Source organism: Pezoporus flaviventris, unplaced genomic scaffold (genome assembly GCF_033815535.1).
Source record: "Pezoporus flaviventris isolate CSIRO_AGI_PZ_B2104156 unplaced genomic scaffold, CSIRO_AGI_Pfla_v1 ptg000073l, whole genome shotgun sequence".
Lineage (NCBI taxonomy): Eukaryota > Metazoa > Chordata > Aves > Psittaciformes > Psittacidae > Pezoporus > Pezoporus flaviventris.
In genome coordinates this window covers 6,265,460-6,287,760 of record NW_026892621.1, presented here as the reverse complement: position 1 = coordinate 6,287,760, position 22,301 = coordinate 6,265,460, and the positions used below count along the sequence as shown (strand labels likewise).

Sequence of the window (22,301 nt, the reverse complement as noted above, 5' to 3'; positions counted from 1 at the left end):
CTCTGAAATTATATTCAGAGCAGTTGCTAATTAAAACTCCATTACAATGTTAATCACATTATGCTGTTCTGCCATCTGGACCATTTAAAAATTGGAAATACCTGAAATAAATTGTTCTTGAAACAAAACACACATTTAGAGTTTCCTCCTTTACTGTATTAACTGTGGATGGTCTGCACTGGAGGGGATGCTTGGCTTTACCTACCCATGTAGCGTGTGTTTTGGGAGTATTCATGCAGTTGGTTTTCCTACCTTGTGATGTCAGGTCTGCCCATGTGAGGCTGCTTTCACTGTGAAGCTACAGCAGCACGTGAACCTGTTGCCAGGGGTTACTGCTTGCGTATTTTCAAACCCATGTACTCTGCAAGCAATGCAAGATCTGTATAAATATTTTAAAATGACATGTTTTTAAAATGCTGCATTAAATGTTGTACCCTCACCTCCTGCTGAGTCGTTAAACAGAATGTGTATGTTATACAACCTGTGCTTTATTTATATCATACAGAACTGAATGTAGAACCAAAAGAGGAAGTGAAGAAGCACCACAGACGATGGGGGAGGGAGAAGGAAAGGAAGAAAAACTGCTATGTTCTGCCTGTGGTGCTTGTGACCAAGCAAACACAAGGCACTGAAATCCACGCTGGGATGAGTTTTGGTGGTTTGGTTTGGGTTGCTTTTGGTTATTGTTTTCCAGTATAAGAGGTTCAACAGAGTGCCTGAGTTCTGAAAAGTCTGGGAGGGGATTTCGATGGTGAGCATATTTGCAAAACCGAAGGGTGAGCTGTGCATCCTGTTTCATAACAAGGAAGCGGTGAAGTTCTGTGAGCTGCTGGGCTGTTATCAGGACACAATAGGAGAAACACAAAATAGAAGCCTGTTGTTTCTCTTTAGTGTACGGCAGCTTGCTTTGGCTAAGAAATACTTCAGGACTGCGCCTGTGCCATTTATAAAGGATGGGGAAAGAATGGATAGCCTCGATCTACACTGAGTGCTTGGATTTTGTTCCCAGTTTAAGATGAAGAAGATGGAGATTTATCCTCCCACTTTTTCCTCTGTCTTTTATTAGTACCTCCTAAGCCTGTCCATCTCAAACCTGGGCAGGAAAGAATTCCTCCTGCACCTTCTCGGCCTTTGCCAGCTGACCCCAAGTCGTCAAGGAGCTTAGCACCTGGAGAAGAAGAAATACCCATATCAGCAGGAGTCAACACACTCATTGAGAGATTTGAAAGTATTAGGTAAATATGGCTTTGGAGATCTGCTCTAATCTCCCTTTTTTGCATTTTTAACTTGGAATTTAACCATAGAAAACATCAATTGTAATTATCATGTAGAAACTCCTCTCAAGATGTTTTCTACTGGAAGTGCAAAACTTGACTGACTACACAATGAGTTGCTTTTGTTTATTTGTTTGTTTTTATAAAACCATATATTACAGCAACTCTCAGTTTGTAACACATAGTTGTTCTTAAGGAGCTTAAGACCTGCTGAGTTTGGTAAGTGTTCTATGAGAAACAAGAGGTCAAGAGTCAGCTTTCAGTACATTGCTTTGATGTCAGGATTGGGTTTTGATCATAGGAACTTGATCACTGTGATATAAAGTAATTGAGTTTTCTGCCTAAGATTCAGTAAACACCAGACATGTTGTTAGCTTGCTTCTTCGAGGCAGGGGAGAGTTAAATCACAGTGTACTGTGGAACAACATCCTGTAGAACAGCGTTTCCTCTGAAACTTTATATATAAGGGGCATTAAATGATAAAATATATGTATTTTGCTGTAAACCCAGCTTGTTTACAAATACATGAAAACTCTCCAAAGACCAAAGCAAGCCAGACTGTTCTTTAAGGCACCGTTGGGAGTATTGAAGGCCCAGGGTTCTAGTGGTACCATTTCAGTAAAACTCACGGCTAGGGGTGGTGTATTTTTACTGGGAATTGTTGGGTGAATATCATTATGGCAATGTGCACACACTTGCCTCCTAGGATTGTCAGAGGGGTGCAAGAAATACAACTTGAATCAAATAATAATCAGGCTCTCCCTGTTTTGGGGCACTCTTGAAACCTCTGGATGTTATTATGAATGGCTGTGGTGCTTTCTCTTTGCCTGCAGGCAACCTGTACATATTCTTCAAAGAAACCAGCTCAATTTAGCACTTAAGATGGACCCTGGCCTGGACTCATCCAAACAGCCAAGCTCGTGTGACTGTGACATGATGGCTTCTAGCAGTTCTTCAAATGAGAAAAGTGAACCAGATGAAAACGAGCCAGATGTCCCATGCAGCGCAGATCTGACCAACACAGACATCATGAAAATAAAAGAGCTAAGCATAGGGGATAACAAAAGCTGTGAAGACTGTGCTGCTGTGACTGTGAGCAAAGAGCCGTCTGCAGAGCTTAGCCATAAAGACTCAACTGCAGAACTGAACGGTAATGGTAAAATTCCCAACAGAGACAGTGGCATTGACAGTCCTTCTTGTAGCGTGGCAGGGGAAACCTTCCCCAGTGAAGAAGGTACAGAGCAGAAAAAGCCTAGCATGGCTGGGAATCCAGGGGAGACGGAATCTGACAAAAAGGGCACCAAACCTTCCTCTGCGGAGCAAAAGAGAGACTCCGCACAGGAGGAGGACAGTGACATTGATGAAGGAAGCAGCGAGGAGCAAGAGACGGTAGAAGTGCCAAAGTTAGAGTATTTGGATATAAACAAGGTAAGGTAATTTGGTTCGTTGCTGAAGTAGTCCCTTGCGTCACTTTCATATGTTGTTTGGGGTTTATGTCAAAGGATCATAACAGTCATCAAGATTTCCTGCTTGATGCAGGCCATAACTTGCTCTTGACCTAGATAGAAAGGTTCCTAGTCTTGATTTAAAAGGTTTTATATAAAAGAATACATCACAACCAGAGGTAAGGTGTTAAAATTGAAGTGCTTTTGTCGGTGATCTTTTTTGTGTCTAGCAGCTTCTAGCTGCTAGATCATGTTTTCAGTGGGGCTTCATGATCTGCAGAGGGCAAATTGGATAGTGCATCTTGCAGGGTCATAGCCTTGCATCCTACAAGGACGTGCATGTTGGAATCTCTTCCAACAGTGATTTCTTTTTTAAACAAAGACTGTGCTTCTATTGGTGTGATTACTTTTTGAGTGCAAAGAAGTGTTTTGAGGTGGATATATCAAATTACTCTTCAGGAAACGGTAGCTAGAAGAGATGGTCTTTGAATCTAGACTAATGTAGTCCAGGCTGTTGTGCATTTGCTGCATCTGCCTAAGAGTAATAACAGATTCCTTTCATTATCTGTTTATCAAAACAGTTATTTTTAGAAATAGTGATGATAGGATGGGTTAGTTTTTTTTCTGAAAAAGAAAACAGAAGGTGCTTTGAGCAAAATGTCTGCAAAATATTCCACTTTTTTTTTTTGGCGGGGTTTTTAGTTGGTGTTTGGAGATGTTTGGATTTTTTCCTTTTTCCCCCCCATCATGACAGTAAAGTTAGTATAATGGATTTTTGTTCTTCAAAGTATATGGTGAGCACCAGCAACTAATGCACTGCAGCATCGGCACCTCAGTTTGTGCCAATTGAGTAGTTCTTTTGAAATCGTCAAGTATATCCCGATTTGTGTGTGTCAAGAGCTTGTTCCCTTGGAAATGTGGCAGTTGAAACTCATGCAGTAGCTGCTGGGTCAAATCAGGCAGTGACATGATGAAAGTTGGATGCATGTATGCGGTAGATGGGGAGGATGTTATCTCGTTTGCCTGTCTCTGAGTCTGCAGTCCCTGGCAGCTGGTGCAAATGCAGGAGGAGGTACCCCTCAGCCTGTCCCACATCCATGAGAGCCAGGGAGCATGCCCTTGCCTTGGACTGCCTGTGCTGGATGGAGCTACCTGGGCATGGAAGGCTGTGCTGCAGGTTGCTTGGGACTTGCACAGGAGTACATCCATGGCATCAAGTTAGGGGATCCAGTAGGACTGCAGGGTCTGTACTGCTAAAGGAGATCTCTGTCTTTTATCTTGTGTGCAGGAGTTTAAAGTGGGCATCTGCAGGAAGCATCTTAGAGATGAAGACTCCAATTCATGTCTTGCTATTAGCATTTATTGCTAATGCAGTATCTTGTGTTATCCACATCTGCACCTGTAAAATCATGGGAGTGGTGGATACATGAGGGTGGTGGGACACTGGCACAGGGTGCCCAGAGAAGCTGTGGCTGCCCCATCCCTGGCAGTGTTCAAGGCCAGGTTGGACCACAGGGGCTTGGAGCAAGCTGCTCTAGTGGAAGGTGTCCCTGCCCATGGCAGGGGTTGGAGCTGGAGGAGCTTTAAGGTCCCTTCCAACACAAACCACTCTGTGATTCTATGATCTATCAACACATCTAACACAGCCATTGACATCCTCTGTCTCCTCAGTAGTCTGCAGTGAACACTTCTTTACGTCTTATATGGGCAGCATCACCATCACAGTGCATGGCTTCTTGCCTGCTGCTGTTGATTTTCCTCATTTGTGTGTTTATACACACACACTGTGAGATACTGTAATTATTTTATATTCATAATATGTGTGCATGTGTGCAACTGAAATCTTATTTAAAAGATTGGTTTTTTAGTGGTAACACGCCTGCAAGAAAATAATGTATTGAATTAAACAAAAAATATCTTTAATATGGTAATTAAATTTACTGTTTGGACTAGGAATGCAGTATCAAACCAGCTGTGGCAAGCTAAGCAGAAGACTTTGCCATGTGTTTAAGGAGTGACTTGCTGGCAAATGCCAGTGTCTTGTGATACATCAGTTTTGATGGCTGTTCTTTAAGTCTTGTTCCTTGGGTTAAGTATCTGTATAGTATGAAATAATGCTGATAAAACACAGAGTTATGAGACCATAATTCTCTGCAGGATGCTTGGTGAATTTATAAAAGAGATCTCTCTAGAGGATGATCTTTCTGTTTTGTTTTCTTGTGTTACTTTCCTTCGTGAAGTGCATTTAGATGATGCATCTCAGGTTCGCCCTTGTATTTGGATTTCATTTCACCTTCCAAAAGGCAGTTTTGATGCTGTTAGCTTGGGTTTGCAGTCAAGTGGAGGGGGAAGGCTTAGAGGCCTGGTGACTCTTCTGCTGTGTAAGGGTTCTGCTCTCTTCTGGGGATGCAGCATGTGAAGCCAATGCACATGTGCACATCATCCTCCTGCTCTCGCCTTCAATTCTGCTGCATATTTGGGGCACTATGGATCAAGGCTTAAGGTAAAGGGCCATAGCTTCTAGCAAGGAGAGCCATTGTGATTCGAAGTTGACTTGTTCTGTGGTTATTCTTAGGCTGAAGTTCACATCACCCTTGACAAAACTGGGAATTTTCCAGAAAACAAGGTGCCTGTCCTGCCTGAAGCAAGAGAAGAGTGCGGTCAGCGCCAGCAGCTGGCTTGAAGGCCGGGGAGACCCCAGCTTCCCCTAGAAAGCTTTGTATAGGGAGCCAGCATCTTTTTCCTGTGTCCCCTGTGCTATCCCTAGTACCAGGCTCTGCAACTGCACAACAGGGGTAACCAAGGGCTGCTTATGTCTGCAGGTTTCCAGAAAGCTTTGTTATAGTTGGAGGAAGTTGCATAAGAAGTACAGCTGCAGACTGATTTAGTGATGTCTCAGTAACTCTTAGTATGTCAAGCTAAGGGAAGCTCATGAATAAACATAAGTAGGAGAAAAACATAAGTAGGAGTTTTGCTTCTCTCCACTAATTTTCTGCTTCAGGTCTCTCTCCATCCACCACCCAAGCTTTCACACATCCCATGGCTGGTGAGGCAATGCTGCCTGATGTAGGACTCGTATTGTTTTATTTAACTTTGCAATGTGATGTGGCTTCCTGTGGGAGTCTGCAGCACAGTTTAACTGGTCTCACTATTAGCTCAAAATTATTGGAATATGGTTTAAAAGCTCAGGAGTGACTTACTAAGCTTCCCAGTTATCTCTTGTCAAAATGAAAATGAACAAAGGGAGCTTATTAGTTTTGATGATGTCTCAGAAAATGTCAGGAGCTCTGAAAACTGGGGCATGTTAGCCTTGATGGTTACAAAAACAAAAAAAAACAGGCATGAAAGTGAGACTGAGGGGCTGTCATGCTCTATAGTCACATACCCAAGGCTTCTGCTGACTGCCTGGGAGCAACAGAGTAATGCTGTGGAGAGGGCTAACACTTCTTCATATCTTTTTATTTAGATATTTTGCACTAAGAATAGTATGTGCTCATTAGTAATTACCAAAAAATGCCTTCCTCCATCTGTCCTGCTTCCTGCTGTGTGAAATAGTAGTAATGAAGTCCCATGTGGGCCTTACACAGTCCCTGACACATGCTTGCGTTCTGCCTGGACGTGGCTGGAGTTTGACTCCTGTTTTTGCCGGAAAAGTTGTCCTCCAGTCCTGCAAGTCAGACCTTTGAGTGGGATTATCTCCATGTAGTATCTCCACGCTGAGAAAAAATTTCGTAAGTCAATGTTTTAACTAGTCATAATGCTGGCTAAGAAAAATCAGATATGTTCTCATCATCTTTTCTTAAAATATCCTAAGGAAAATGAGATCTCAATGCAAAAGATGATCACCAAGCACAGGACAACTTTTCTGTCTTGTTTTCAGCATTTTCAAGTAGGAAGTTGTCTGTCATCTTTCTTGGACTTTCTGTGTTCTCTGTAGGTGTGGCTGGTGGGGTTTTGAAGCATAACTGTATGTGATTTTAGCCTGAGCTGTGTCCCAGCAGCTTTCCTGCAGGATTCTTTGGAAGGCCCTTGTGACAGAGGTGCTAACTAAATACTGTATGGGATTGTGCACAACCAGTTGTATGAGCACTGGTTGCTGCAGGGTATTGTTCAAGTTTTCTCCTATCAAACCTTTGTTTTTTACTTTAAATGTTCATTTCCAGTTTGCTTTCAGGACAGATGGGTCAGTCTCTGCATCCAGCGCTCTGTGGCCTGGGTGTGCTCAGTGGAGTAGGTGAGTAGGATTGCAGGAAGCAGCAATGCACTTGAGGGCACTTGACTGCACAAGTCAACTCAGCATGTGCCATGGCCTAATCTGTGTCTGTGACTGGGATATTTCAGATGCATTCCCACCATTGATGTGTATCTGACCTTGGAAAGAAGGTCCTTTCTCTTCAAAATGTGTTTTGGACAGGAACAGCTGGAAATGAGCTTTTGAACCTTCCACAAAGAAGTGAAAGAGCATCATGTTGCTTTGAGCACTGGAGTGAGTTTTCTGTGGTGTGAAGTCGTAGAATAGGATCACAGAATAGTTTGGGTTGAAAGGGACCCTCAAAGCTCATCCAGTCCAACCCCCCTGCAATGAGCAGGGACACAGAATCATAGAATAGTTAGTGTTGGAAAGGACCTTAAGATCATCCAGTTCCAACCCCCCTGCCATGGGCAGGGACACCTCACGCTAAATCATATCACCCAAGGCCTCATCCAACCTGGTCTTGAACATCTTCAACTAGATCAGGTTGCCCAGAACCACATCCAGCCTGGCCTTGAATATGTCCAGGGATAGAGCATCCACCACCTCTCTGAGCAACCTGTGCCAGGATTTTACCACCCTCATTGTAAACAATTTTTTCCTCACGTCCAGCCTTAATCTCCCCAATTTTAATTCAAAACCATCACCCCTCGTCCTGTCACAACAGGCCCTGCTGAAAAGCCTCTCCCCATCTTCCTTATAGGCCCCTTTTAAGTACTGAAAGGACACAGTAAGGTCTCCCCTTCAGGAGCCTTCTCTTCTCCAGGCTGACCCAGCCCAGCTCTCTCAGCCTGGCTCCAGAGCAGAGCTGCTCCAGCCCTCACAGCATCTCCATGGCCTCCTCTGGCCTCTCTCCAACAGCTCCACGTCCCTCCTGTGCTGCTGCCCCAGAGCTGGATCAGGGCTGCAGGGGGGGTCTCCCCCGAGCACAGCAGAGGGGCAGGATCCCCTCCCTGAGCTGCTGCTCACGCTCTGGGGGTGCAGCCCAGCACACGGGGGGGGAGGGGGGGGGGGGCGTCTGGGCTCAAGCCACACTGAAGCTTGGGTCATGTCCGTGTCAACACCTCCTGCTTCCCTTTTCTCATGTTTCATCTGAATTCAGCAGCGAAACAATTTTGACAAGGCTCTGCAGTAGAGGTCCAGCTGGGATGTGCAACTGTGGAGGACAGTCAGAACATGCCATAGCTGTGATGTCAGCAGATGCATTGGGCAGAGCAGGATATAATCTACATTTGAGTTTGCAAATTTGTTGTACTTTTCCTTTAGAAGCACAGACTGTGAAATACCGCGTTCATAATGAACTGAACTGTGGCTCGGGCTTTGTTGAAGCAGTCCTGCTCTGGGGACTGCATCACCTTCGTTTATCTGCTGTTTCATTTAAAACGTTTTGTCCATTGAAAAGCAAATATGTTGCAAATTAGGCTGAGAAATGCCTCGCTGCCCCTAGCAAAGACAGCGCCTGCAGATAGAGTCGCTCTTTAGAACTGAGCTCAAGCTGAGTCTGTTTAGCTGCTACTTAGTATTTAAGCAGATGTCAGCAAGGTTTTTTGGAAATACAAGCTTAATTGCAGATGGTGAAGGTGCAGAGGTTAGGAAGCGCCTGTGCTGTGTAAAGGTTTACTTCTGAGAACAAATGTGTTTGCTTGGAAATGATTTTTCAGATTCTGAATTCAAAAAGTTCAAAAGATGCTGTTGGTGGCTGGCATGCTGGCCTGTTCCGTCAGTGCCTCATTTGGGCTCTTTTCTGTGCCCTGAGTTCGAATGGCCAGCAATGCATTTCATTCTAAGCTGTAATGTTGGGGTTTTGTTTTTTTTCTTTTCTCCTAAATATTAATATATATCACATAAATGAATGGAGCAGGATGTTCTGTGCACTGCTAGGATATCTTAAGACAGTATTTGAATTTGCTTGAAATCATTTGAGTAGTGGGGTAGGCAGAGTATGTGCCAAAGCTTTATTCCTGGCATGGTTGCCCATCTCCAGGTTTGTGCCTAGGAAGAGAGGGATTGTTATAAAAGACTGATGTGCTTTTAAACCCAGAAAAGCTGTTCACCCTCTATAATTACTACTTATATCATGGAACTGTGGGTAGTTCATGCTAAGTGGTATCTCATTTCATGTAGGGTAACCGTGGATCTGGTTTGTTTGAATTCTTGGCTAGCTTTGAAGAGTCCTGGAGGTCTTTCCAATTGTATTGCAGTTTGCCTAAAGGGAGGCAAGGGGGTGGGGGTGTTACTTTAATATTTTCTTGTCAGCTGTGTTTGGAAACACAGGAAGGTGTTGTTGAAGAAGCTCAAAGAGAGCATTCAGTTGACCCTTTCTGGCAATCTGGTGGTGGCCCTCAGGGCTGTGCCTAGAAGTGCCTGACACAGGTGGTGGCAAGTGCATGGAGATGGGCATTAGGGATGGAAAGCTCTGCTCCTGATGAGAGGCCCAGGTGCTTCCTGAACTGGAGACAGCCCTGTGTGTTTAACAGACTTCAGCTGGACTTCTGCTCCATGGATTTGTTCAGTCCTTTTGCGAACCTGCTTGTCTGCAGTGACATCTTGCTTGAGGAAGTGGCTCTTGGTCTTTAAGCAGCACCTTGGTAATGTTTTTTGATGCCCTTTAGTTTTCCTGCAGATAAATAGTGAATAACTGCACCCAGTTGTTGCTCACTGTTCCATTGATCATTTATACATCTCTCTTAACTTTATGGCAGTTGTCTTTTTTTTGTGGATCCAGCCCAGTAAAATTCCCCTACTTTGATCATCCTTGCTGCCCCTTTTAGATGTTTGTATTCCTGACCACAGAACAGCCAACCCTCAGCTCTGACTGGCTTGGTAATACATAAGCATGGCATTGAAAACCTGCACCCTTAAAAAGCTGTCTAGAGTGTGTCAGAATGCTAAAGCCTGTGTCCTAATAATTTGAGTATTTTAAGCACTTGGCGAACAAGGAGTCTGTGTCTTTTGGCTAAATTGTGAATAATGTCGGTGCGTTATAACTGCGTTCAGGTTTTTTAATTAATCCTTTCTCATTAATTTTTTGAAAGGAGTTTCATGAAAGACTTCGCTGAGTGACTCAGGTTCTGTTCCTGAAAATTCTTTCCAGGGAATTGGCTGGTCTTTAAAGCTGTGCAAAAATCGCAGAAATACAGCAGGGAGAATAATGCTGTGCTGGCCAGGGAGAGAGACCTGTGCCCAAACTGGTCTGGTTTCTAGTTTTCTTTTTAGTCACAGGACCTGAATCCAAAAAGGAGAACAGTTGATTTATACTCTCATGCCTTAGTTACCAAATACAGACTTATTTCCAGATTTAGCAGATGTTTAGCGGATGAAATCGTAATGAACTCAATTGATATGCTGACCAGCCATTGACTGCGTTACTAATTGCTCTTTCAGGAAATAGCTTTCAAAGTGTCTCTGGAGCAAACTGATCCTTTGATGAGGGGTGCAGAGCAGACTCTGAAATGTGTTACCATCCTTCACTTCAGGTGTCTCTGCTGGCAGGGAATCTGGCCCATTGAGAAAATGGAAAAGAGAAGAGGTGATGAAACTTAGATTTGGAGGTGCGGATGGATTGTGTTATTTGTAACTTTTTCTTTCAGTGTACAGAACCCCAAAAGCTATTCAATATCGCAAATGAACTGCTCCATACGGAAGAAGCATATGTTAAAAGACTCCATCTGTTGGACCAGGTAATTTGATTTTGGATAAACTCTGCTTTCTTTTCTGTGAGCAGCAAGGATGTCTCCTGTTCATGCCCTAACCTGTAGCCCAATAGTGTGAAACCCCTGTTTAGAGGTGGGAGATGGGGACTGCTTGCCAGGCGGCGTGCCTTGGGTCCCAGAGGTGAGCTTTTGGCAAGGGGGATCCCAGAGCTGGAACCCAAGGATTAGGATGTTGGAAAGAAGAATGGGAAAGCAGCAGCCCAATGGTATACAGATACCATCAACATTTGGTTATTCCCTGGGGCGTATGTGGAGAGGAAATCACAGGGACACCGGAGGCACTGTGAAATTATGAAATCAGTGATTGCTCTGTAATGTGCAAGAAGTTTGAGTTTTACTAAAATCAGGCTACATTGGTAAGTCCTAGGCTCACAGAAATTAGGGGTTCTTTTTGCCCACTGTGTTTCGTAATTGTTTTCCATCATGTTTACACATGGGGATAAGGTAAAGCTGATGTGATGAGCCTGAACCTTCTTCCACTTAAACACCAAGGCAAGTCTGCAGAGTTCAGGCATTTCTATAATTAGCTCAAATTAAAAAAACAAATCTGAATGTGCAGGAAAAGAGTAAAAATGGGTGTGAGTCACATTGCTAACAGAGGGCTTGTTAAAACCAGGGCAGGAAGAAAACTGTCACCTTGTTAAAAATCTTGTTAGAAGCTGTAACTTGCAGAGCCCTCTACGCTCTGACTCTAGGACTCTGTGGAAGACTTTGCAATGTTTGCTTTGGATAATCAGAGACTGTTTCAGGACCTTAGAAATCATGGGTGTCTTTCCCTGTTGTTCAGTACACAGACAAACAAAATAATCACACAGTTTATTTTGCATCACAGAAATAGGAGTAAGTGCTCTTCAGGGACTGGTTGTCCTTTGCAACTGGCACTCCTAAGTACAAGATGCCCAATCTTCTCGTTAGCTCCAATCTTTTTGATTTACCCTTATCACTATGGCCTAGAGGCACAAATCTAACCCTGCTTGGCAGTGGGCTTACGTTTTCTGAACCTCCTGAAAGACCCCAAGGAATGACTACCAGAAGTCAAAAGTTGTAGCTCTCTTCTAAGGCACTCAGCTTTGTAATACTGCAATCTAAAGCCAGCATGTCCAGGGATGGTTTTTGTAAATATGTTGGTGCTGTCTTGTTGTCTTACGCAGGTTTTTTGCACTAAGTTGTCCGAAGCAGGTATTTCATCTGAAGTGATCACAGGCATCTTTTCAAATATTTCTTCCATCTATTGTTTCCATGGACAATTTCTTCTTCCTGAGCTCAAAACAAGAATTACACAAGAATGGTGGGTAACTGTCATTACAATTGTTTTAAAAATGCATTTTCAAGAAACCAGAGCAACTGTAAGGCTTCATCTCATTCCAGATTTTCAGTTGTTTAATGCAGCAGCTCACTTGTTGTTCTATACATTAGTCTGGAGTCCCTTGAGCATTTCTGACTTCTGGAGTAGACTTGAGCCCTCAAAATCTGGAGTGCATTGTGAGAATTTTTTCAGTCCAAAGTTTTCCTCACTGTACTGCCACTCTCCTGTTAGTGCAGTACTATGAAATTGCACAATTGGGAAGGAAGGAAATTGCTTGTTTTGGCTCCCTAGATAAAGTACTTCACCCCCACTCTGAGGTGCTAAAGAACCTAGTTCTCAAAGCGGGAAAATGCATTGTCATGTCATAGCCCAGGCTCGCATGCCATTTTGGAGGTGTCACCAGAAACAACCACTTTGTGTGGGTTTTTTGAGTTTTGTTGTGGTTATATAAAATTTAATGTTAAAATCAGCATTGTAGCAGTCAACCAGTGGAAAATCTGGGCAGATGAGTTGGATGACTTCATATCTATAAATCTGCTTATGTTGTTACACAACTACTTCTGTTGTTGAGCACCACAGCATTGTGTAAGTTTTTACCCCAGAATTTGTTGGCCTTTTGTTCTAGGAGATAATAAATATTATTGGTATACCTGCTTTCTTCAAGAGAATAGGTGCAGTTATAGTTTTTGGATTGGCTTTGGTTTTGTTTCTTTGGGTTTGTTTTTTTTTTGGGGGGGGGGGGTTTGAAGGTTTTATTGGGCTTTTTGTTTTTTTAACTTGGAGTTTTTGTTTTTCGCTGAGTAGTAAAGGCTCAAATTTGTCAACCTCATAAAGTTGTAGATAAGGCAGAAATACAGCAATAGGTGGAAACGTTAATTGTAAGGCAGACGTTGGAAACTTGATTTGAGATGACACATTGACTGCATAGTGCCCTGCAGTGGAAGTTTCAGATAGTGCTGCCCCTTTCCAAGTACCCTGACTGGTGAAGACAAGACCAGAGTTCACATCTCTCTTGACTGAGGCCAGTCTTCATATAGTTCATCAGTGACCAGAGGGAATTAGTGAGTATCAGCATTCTTGGACCTGACTTGGCACTTACAGGTACAGCTGCAATAAGGGGAGGGAAACCGCAGAGTCTGGAAGTCAGAGAGGGCAGAAGCTTGTTCAATAGCTGAAGAGTTCAGCAGGAGAAGAAAGCTGGGAGAGAAATGGCTGTCCTCTGCCCAGCTGTGAATTTGGAGAAGACAGATGTCTCTGGGACTACCCAGCTGTACCGAGTGACCTCTCTGTATTAAAACCTCTTCTGATATTTGGCTGTGGTGGAACAGATGATTTTAACAAAGTAAAAGTTTCCTGCAGAAGTTTCCACTGGACAACAGACATCTATAAAAGTCTCTTTTAACAGTGTGTGGTCAGTTTGAATTTGATCCTCACTTACAAGAGTGACACTAGGGGCAGAACATCTGTATGTCTAGATTAATGTTGGCTTTTTCATCTAGGATATGACATAGATTGCTTTAAAATTAGCCTGAAATATCTTCATTGCATATGTGTGTAAGTGCTTGTGCATGTGGGAGACAACTGTGAAAGTCTTGCAGTTGTGGTTTTTCTCAGAAGATAGTACTGATTTCCAGAGATTTCAGTGCTTACCTCTTTCCCATAGGAACGCCAACCCACGGCTTGGAGATATCCTACAGAAACTTGCTCCTTTTCTGAAGATGTATGGAGAATATGTAAAGAACTTTGACAGAGCAATGGACATGGTGAACACATGTATGCAGAGGTCCTCTCCATTCAAAGATGTTGTTCAGAACATACAGGTATGTGGTTAATTGGCATAACATGGAGATACTTAGTCATTTGTGTGACTTATTTTTTTCCCAGTATGTGACACACAGTGTTTAGCTACAAGATAACACTGCTCTAATACTAAGAATACATCATTTTTAGTGCCAGTCGTTTCTTCTCTTTTTGCTGTCTGACATGTATTTTTCACCTATGTAGCTTTTTTTCTGCTCATATATTTAAGAGGAGTATCAGAAGTCACAGAACAAAACCTTGCTTCTGGCCCAGCAGTTCTGACTGAACATGTCCATTTATAAATGCTTTTTGATTTCTTTTCCTCATCACTAATTTTAATTGCTTTTTAATAAATACATTTCCATTCTGAGGTGGGTGTGTTTGAGTTCAAGTGTGTCACCAGCAGCGTGTGCTGCTGGTCTGATTTTTGTGAGGCTCAGGAAGTGGCATGCAGCTCTTGGGGCTCACAGCTCTGCAGGAAGATGCTTATCATGGGTTTTCATGTGTTTCCTCTTAATTGTATAAAAAGCTGTGTGGGGAGGGGGGAAGAGCTCTGCTGATGCTGGTGTATCTTTGAAACCTCTCTCTACAATCAGGCCCAGGGCCAGCTGAAGGGATAGAGCAGGCTCCAGCACACTTGAAAGCATCTCTCTGCCTGTGCTGGGAAAGCAGATACCATCCTTTGGGAAGGGCGAGCTGGCAGGGAGTGGGTTAAGCTGAGGAGGGAGCGCAGCTGCCTGCCCTCAATGGGAGGATTGTGGCTGGGCCAGCTGTAGGGAATCAAGTAATCCCCAGCAGCATAGGGGAGAGAGGCCCCACATGGAGGGTCAGGGCTTGGAAGAGTAGGGAGTGGGGAAGTTCCTCTCCTACTAGACTCTCACTCCACATGGCCCTTTCTTAACCTTGTTCTGTATGAACCCAGCTTGGCATCTTCCCACCCTGTCTTTTCTCACCACCAAGTTGCCAACATAAGCCATGTGTGTTAGCTGGCAGTCTGCAGAGCTGGTCTCCATCTGCCTGAGACCATGACCATTTCTGTTGTTGCTTGAGCAAGACTTTGTGAGACAGTGTGAGTGTGCAGGCAGTGCATGTTAAAGGTGCCGTTCTGAACCCAACCGACAGCAGGATTTCATTGTAGGTTATTTTAGTGGCAACATCAAAGCACCTTTTGCTTCTGTCAGTGCCCATACCTACAGGAGGCAAAGATTTGACCAGGAATACTTAGTTCACTCTTCTGGCCTGTCGCTGTTACTTTTCAGAATACCAGTTGCAGTTTGTTGTGGTCCTTCAGTAACAAACTGTCCACCTAAGCTGTTAGTGGCAGTGAATTGCAGTGTGAACTCTGTGAACTTTAAAAAAATCTCACAGCATTAAACTTTTCCTATTTTGAACAGTTTATTTTGTCACTGCTGGCTTTTTTGGTAGGGATACACTTGGCATGTGAATACAACTGATGTAAGCCTTGATGTGACTTCCTCCTCTGCTTCCTTATTGCTGTTCAGTGTTAAGATTCATTGTATTGCTGGAGTAAAAAGGCAATAGAGAAGGCTGTAGTAAGTGGATTGGAAGTATAAATCAAGCACTAACATGCAGTAGTGAAGTTCCATGCCCTTTTTAGTTCTTCCTGGAATCTCTCATTCTTTCCATCCCAGTTGCATTTTCTGGGAAATGTGGTTCTGTAAAACACTGAGAGAGAATAATTTCACTTTATCTCCTATAAACAGGAATATTGTTCAAGCTGTTCCACTGTGACAAGAGAGTTTTAACAGCAAATTTACATCTGAATTTCTGGAAATATAGCTTTTCCTTTTCTCTCAGACACTCATTAACTGCAGGCTTTTCCTTGGGAATTGGGTGAGCCAGCAGCGTGTGATGGGTGTAATATTTATGAGGAAATTGCAAATACCTGAAGTGAGCACATTTCCCTGAGAAAAACATGTTGAAATTCATGTGGTTGTTGAGGGGCTGCTCATAGTAGGGCAGACCAGCACGTGGCATTAGTGTGCTGACGTAAAATGATTGCTATGGAGAAGAGCATGTGTGTGGTTAACACACTGATGTGGGATTCAGGGGTTGGATTACATCACTAACAGAAATTTCCTGTGTGCTTTAAAGCAAGTAACTTATTTTCATAAGATCCCTATGAAGTGAACGGACATTTCTATTTGAAAGAGGAGAGGAGAAATGAGAAACACAGGAAGAATAAGTACACTGCAATACACCACCACTGCAAGCAGAGCAGATCAGTGCCTTGTTGGGTAGTAGTTAGTGTAGTCAGTCTCAAACCTACCCCCTTCTTGGTCAAATGGAAAGAAAAAGAAAGAGAATTTGAGGCAGCTCCTTTTCCAGAGGGGATGCCTGAGCAGTGTGTCTGCTGCTTGTGCTGTAAGCTCTAGCAAGCACTATAGTCCTGTGGGATTTCTGACTTTACGTATTCTTTGGGAGGAAAAATGCTGTGTAGCGCCATGGAGGGAAAGAGCTTTTCTGAGCTTGGGAAGGAGCATGCAAAATCTGAAAGAGGATTGTTGCATGTCTGCAGACAATGCAAGACATGGCACCTAGATTCACATGAAACCTGTCAGCTCTGATAGCTGCTGGTGGACAGGAGGCTCTACAGGGGGATCCAGACAGGCTGGACCCATGGGATGTCACCAGTGGGATGAGGTTCAACAAGACAAAGTGCCAGGCCCTGCACTTAGGCCACAACAACCCCCTGCTACACTCCAGGCTTGGGAAGAGCGGCTGGAAACTGCTCATGGGAAAGGAGCTGGGGGTGCTGATTGATGGAGCTGAACATGAGCAGCTTGTGCCCAGGCAGCCAAGAAGCCACCAGCATCCTGGCCTGGATCAGCACCAGTGCGGCAGCAGGGCCAGGGCAGGGATTGTGCCTCTGCACTGGGCACTGGTGAGGCCACAGCTCGAATCCTGGGTTCAGCTCTGGACCCTTCACTACAAGAGAGTCATTGAGGTGCTGGAGTGGGACCAGAGAAGGGCACTGGAGCTGGTGCAGGGCCTGGAGCACAAGTGTGATGGGGAAGGGCTGAGGGACCTGGGGGGTTCAGTCTGGAGAAGAGAAGGCTCAGGGGAGACCTGATCACTCCCTACAAGTGCCTGACAGGAGGATGGAGCCAGGAGGGGCTGGGCTCTGCTCCCAAGGAACCAGGGATGGGACAAGAGGAAACGGCCTCAAGCTGCACCAGGGCAGGTTTAGATGGAGCTGAGGAACAATTCCTGCCCCAGAGGGTGCTCAGGCATTGGAACAGGCTGCCCAGGCTGTCTCTGTAAGCACAAGTCATCCCTGGAGGTATTTAAAAAGATGTGTAGATGTGGTGCTTGGGGACATGATTTAGTTGAGGACTTGGCAGTGCCAGGTTAATGGTTGGACTTGATATCTTAAGGATATTTTTCCAGGCTAAATGAGTCTGTGATTCTATGATAGCTTGAGAAGCTGTTTTACAAAGCCAAACTCTTCTGTGCTTGTTTTCTCTCTATTACAGAAACAGGAGGTGTGTGGAAACCTGACATTACAACATCACATGCTTGAACCAGTGCAAAGAATTCCTCGTTATGAGCTTCTCCTAAAGGACTATTTAAAGAAACTTCCAGAAGAATCTCCAGATAGGAAAGATGCTGAAAGTACATGCAAACTCTTCTCTGTCTAATAAGCACAATTAAAATCTTGGAGTTTTTTCTTCACATGTTCAGATTCTTTCAACTAGGGCTATGGTTGAAATGGAGATCTGAATGAATAATTTATTCCCAAATATAGCACAAAGTGATTTTGAATGCCCTTAGAGAATAAAAAGGGTTAATATGTTTGCTCTAGGAATAAAGGGAGGTTTGTCAAATAAACAGTGACAAAATATTGGAGTTTGTAATGGTAAAATATATCTCATTTTTATTTAATCCATTGTATGGCCAAGGACAAATACAGGAGGACTTCTCTGCAATACCCAGAGGAAGAAAATAATAATGGCCTTAAATGCATATGCTTGCCAGCAAAGCAGGTTAGACTCTGTTGAGAAATGGACTTCTGTTGGTTTCTTGGAGTCTGTGATCTCAGCCGAAACAGGGTTCATGTTACTTCATGTTACAGCACAGAAGCCCTGTTTTGGGAAAACACTCTTAGAAACATGTTTGTGAAGACTTGGCTTAAGTGAGACTTAAGTTAACTTTTAGTAGGTTGATTCCCAGAAGATGTTTACGGTTTTTGCCGCTGTGTGCTTTGGCTTGCTTAGATTTCTAGGAGAGAAATACTAAACACTTGGGTGCACATGGGCCAGCTGAACATGCAGAAGTGATTGTGTGTATAAAGCGTTCCTTTTACTTCATGGAAGGAAAAAATACACAGTCCTTGCTTTTGCAACAGGAATTTTGCAGGAAAATTGCTAATCAGAGAGGTGGAAAAAAAACCAAGTTGTTCTTAACAGACGTATTTTGGAGAGTGCATAACTGTTGCTACCTTTATTGCAGAGTCACTGGAGCTCATATCTACAGCAGCAAACCACTCGAACGCAGCCATCCGAAAGATGGTGAGTAGGAATTGCATAATAGAATTGTAATCTGACTGGAACAGTTGGTTGGACCAATGGTCCCCCATTACAACAGGCTCAATAAAGCAGGCTGGGGTTGAATTTTGCAGTACAGTGAGTCAGGCTTTAAACATCAGTTGGATATCTTGAGTTCTCTTTATCATAAATGATCCTGTTTCATTGACCATGGATTGTTGGGCCACTTCCCTTCTCCCTAATGACCGAGTGGGTTGAAAAAGGAGGTCTTTATGAAATTCATTATTTGCTTTTAATTTAAATACGTTGAAAGTATTCCAATTGTATCCGTTCAAAAGGTGTTCTTGCACATTTTCACTGGTTTTTATGGTCCTACAGTAATTTGCCAGACTGGAGATTGGTTTGATTTTGCCTCACCTTAGTGCATTTAGTATGTGTCAGTAGCTTTGGTAAGCTCTACTTGTCTGAGACTGTCGGGATTCTGAAGGTTAGCTTTATGTGCTTTGTATCCAGAGCAACAAGTGCATTACTATTAAAGTAAATGGACTTTATAGTTACAGATGTTACCCCTTTTGTGCACCCAGGTGCCTTGGGAGCTTTTGTATCTAATTGATCTGAAATGCTACGTATCCAGCTTAACACTCACTGACCACTTGTGGGTCTTAGTTTTATGTCCCCTTCCTTATCAGAGACACACTTCCTTCCCCTTGCTGGTGGGGACACCATGAAACATTTCCTGTGGCTGCTGTAGGGAAGTACCCATCTGATGTCTGTGTTTTCAGTATGTCACAGTGAAAACCGGTTTTGAAACCATCTATGTCTATGTGCGTTTAGCTTGTTCTCTGGATAAGGATATATTTTGATGGAGATTTTCCCACTTTGAGGCACTAAATAACTACTTTGCTGGGGACTGTGCACAGTATCTCCACAGAGAGGATGAATATGAAGCCACCAGCTAGTTGCTTTCTGTGTTGGATTTTTTTCTTTTTTTCTGTTAGTACACAAAAACCTATTGGAAAAGGCTGCTACAATAATTCTGCACCCCCAGTTTATTTCTGATAAGAACTTGAAGCCTCTAATCAGGGCTTCTTATTATATTGAATTCTTCTGTAGTTCAGGTTTTACCTGAGCAGAGACTCGAAGGAAAAATACCTGAGTTAGAATTTCAGGTTTGACTTCACGGAACTGCTCTTGGTGTTCTAGTTCCCCCTTGAAAAAAACCAGCTCGATAAGTTTACTGGTTTTTGTTTGTCTTTAAATTAATGGGATCTCTTGCTCATCCTCCCATCTGGTGCAAGAAGTCTGCTTTTGGGCTTAGGTGATTTCCTTACTTGCTTTTAGTCCAGAGCCTGCCACCATCCATTGTGTTTTGCAGTGAGTTTATGTTAATGGTTAGGTTTTGTTTGGTTTTTTTTGTTGGGGTTCTTTTGTTGTTCATTCTTTTAATCATTGGTCAGAAGAACTGATTAGGATAGGAACTGGTGTGATGTGTATTTGTGGTGAAAATTCTCAAGCCAAAGGGTGTATGTAAAGACCTGAAATTCCAGCTTAATCTATAGATGGACAGAAGTGTGATTTAGAAACAGGCTTGGGCATATATTTGGGTGTAATTGCATGGATCTCTGTCCTCACATTCTGAACAATTGCTGGCAGTGCCATTTGGAGCACATCAGTCCAGCTTATGGCTAAAAGCCAAACTTTTCCAAAACTTGGTAGCAAGATTTACACACCTTTCTTATTTTGACTTGTGAAAGCTGCTTTGACTTTAATATTTGGATGACTTAATATAGGTGGAAACAGTGCTTTGCTGAAAAGGAAAAAGTAATCCCTTCATAGAGAATTTTGATGAAGACATAAGGATGCCTGAATGACATTATAACTATAATTCAAGCATTTTGGCTTTGCCTGTTTCAGAGGTACGTTTTTGCCATGGAGGCCCCTGTGTTAGACTGCAGCATTCCTCATATAGCTGTGGTTTCAGATTTAGCTTAGAAATGCAGAATATGACCATACTTCCTGATGGAGACCTAACTGCCATTGTATCAGCAGTAGTACAAGAAGCAAAACTTCACTTTGTACTTGCAGGAAAAGATGCACAGGCTTTTGGAAGTCTATGAGCGACTTGGTGGTGAAGAGGATATTGTTAACCCAGCCAATGAGCTCATTAAAGAAGGGCACATTCAGAAACTGTCTGCAAAGAATGGCACAGCCCAAGATAGATATTTATTCCTGGTGAGTTTTTCTTGTTGCTTTCTTATTTTCAGAGTTGTACTCTGAAATGGTACATTTCCATCTCCCTATTCTCAGATACAAAAAAAACATTCACCACCTGAACCCAGCTGCTCCTTCCTCTGAGCAGCAGTTTTCTGGATGCTATTTCCTTGAGGATTTCCTTCCTTCTTTCATGCTTGTGCCTTTGCTGATGGCCCCAAAGGGGGTTTTCCCACCTCCCTTCTCAGAGGCTGCTGCCTGAGGACCACCTTGCCATGTAAGGTAACCAACTCTTTCTGACACAGAATTACTCTCATTTGCCTTCAGAGCAGCCAAATTGGTACCAAAGAGAGGGGAGAAGGCAAAAGCGACTGGCTGACATGTTTCTGTCTGTCCACTTCTCTCAAGTAGTGATCTGTGAACCTAGCTTACTCCTTAAATCTCTTCTTGAGAACTGCAAAGTAAAACACACCACTCCTAAATGGCCAGAATGCATGAAAACCCTTCATTGAAAAATCTTCCCTTGTTACAGTTTAACAGCATGGTGCTATACTGTGTGCCAAAACTGAGGCTGATAGGCCAGAAGTTCAGTGTTCGGGAGAAGATGGACATTGCAGGACTGCAGGTTTGCATCTCTTCTTTTCAGTGCTTTAATGCTTCCACACTCAACAGCATCAGATTCCCCCTTAATCCAAAATATAACAACATATGTAAGCAGAAATAGAATAAAATTCAAAAATCCAGCTTTGAATCTCTTGGGGGAGGATTATTATGAGGTAATTATCCAAAAGTGGGTTAGAAAAGGGTGACTGTCCTTGCTTTGATTGGAAGCCTGGTCTTGTCACCTAGTTGATACAGGAGCCACCTTTTCCCCTATGGCTGTAGGGGATGGGTTATGGAAACAGATTCACAAGTTTTGTAGTAAGACAAGTAAGTAATTATAGAAACAATCTTTGGGTTTTGTACCTCTGTACTGTATTCTGAGTGATCCTTTCTGACAAGTTTTTCACAGAATGACTGTATTTGTAAGTTGATTTAAAGCAATGGAGACTGGTAAGAAGCTGACATGTTCTTTTTACAGGTCCAAGAAATTGCAAAGCAAAACGTGGCTCATACATTTTCAATAACGGGAAAAAAGAGATCATTGGAACTACAGGCCAGGTATGGTGCTTGTTCTGTCTTTCAGGGTTTCTGAATATCCATGTAGAAATTTACCATCTAGGGGATGTGGCTGTGCTAGTATGACATAGCTTTAAACCAGGAGATGAGCACCAGAGATACCTAACTTCCATATGCAAGGATTATGTTGGTCCTAAGTCAGAGTGTGTTAAATTGCTATGTCGGTTTGCTTCATTGAATGCTACCAGTGCTTTTAATAGTGCTTGTAGGTTCCACTGTATTAGTAATTCAAACTTTTTGGCATTTTTTTGGTGGTGGTTGAGGTCAATTATTATTAATATTGTTTATAAAATGGTGGATAGCAAAGCTAAACTCTTGATGCATGTAAAGCTGTGAAGATGTGAGTTGAATTTACTGAAAATATTGGAAGTAGAATGATGATGTTTTCTGTATTTTTCTTTTGTTTTAACAGGACAGAAGAGGAGAAGAGAGAATGGATTCAGGTGAATACAAAACCATAATGAAATGGGTGGAAATCACCATGCAATCAGCACCTGCTGTTTTTAAAATGATCTTTTTCGGATTCCGCATGAAAGCAGCTGTGCGAGAAAGCTGATGTCCACTCTGGTGAAGCTGCTTATGTAGAAATGCGGACCCAGGCAGGCTCCCACTG

General features: G+C 43.1%; 1 protein-coding gene across 9 annotated transcripts in view; it reads left to right on the top strand.

Moving 5' to 3' along the window:
- FGD3 (FYVE, RhoGEF and PH domain containing 3) overlaps positions 1-22,301 on the top strand; it is a 120,328-nt gene that overhangs the window by 70,081 nt on the left and 27,946 nt on the right. For all 9 annotated transcript variants that reach the window (XR_009746873.1, XM_061473057.1, XM_061473055.1 and 6 more), the window contains exons 3-13: positions 1,067-1,235; positions 2,108-2,702; positions 10,562-10,651; positions 11,836-11,972; positions 13,654-13,810; positions 17,288-17,426; positions 18,264-18,322; positions 20,384-20,530; positions 21,042-21,134; positions 21,591-21,670; positions 22,101-22,131. Coding sequence is in view for 8 of the 9 variants with exons in the window: in XM_061473057.1 (XP_061329041.1) it covers positions 1,067-1,235; positions 2,108-2,702; positions 10,562-10,651; positions 11,836-11,972; positions 13,654-13,810; positions 17,288-17,426; positions 18,264-18,322; positions 20,384-20,530; positions 21,042-21,134; positions 21,591-21,670; positions 22,101-22,131 (1,697 nt within the window). In the remaining variant the exon portion in view is untranslated. The remainder of the gene's footprint in view (positions 1-1,066; positions 1,236-2,107; positions 2,703-10,561; positions 10,652-11,835; positions 11,973-13,653; positions 13,811-17,287; positions 17,427-18,263; positions 18,323-20,383; positions 20,531-21,041; positions 21,135-21,590; positions 21,671-22,100; positions 22,132-22,301) is intronic.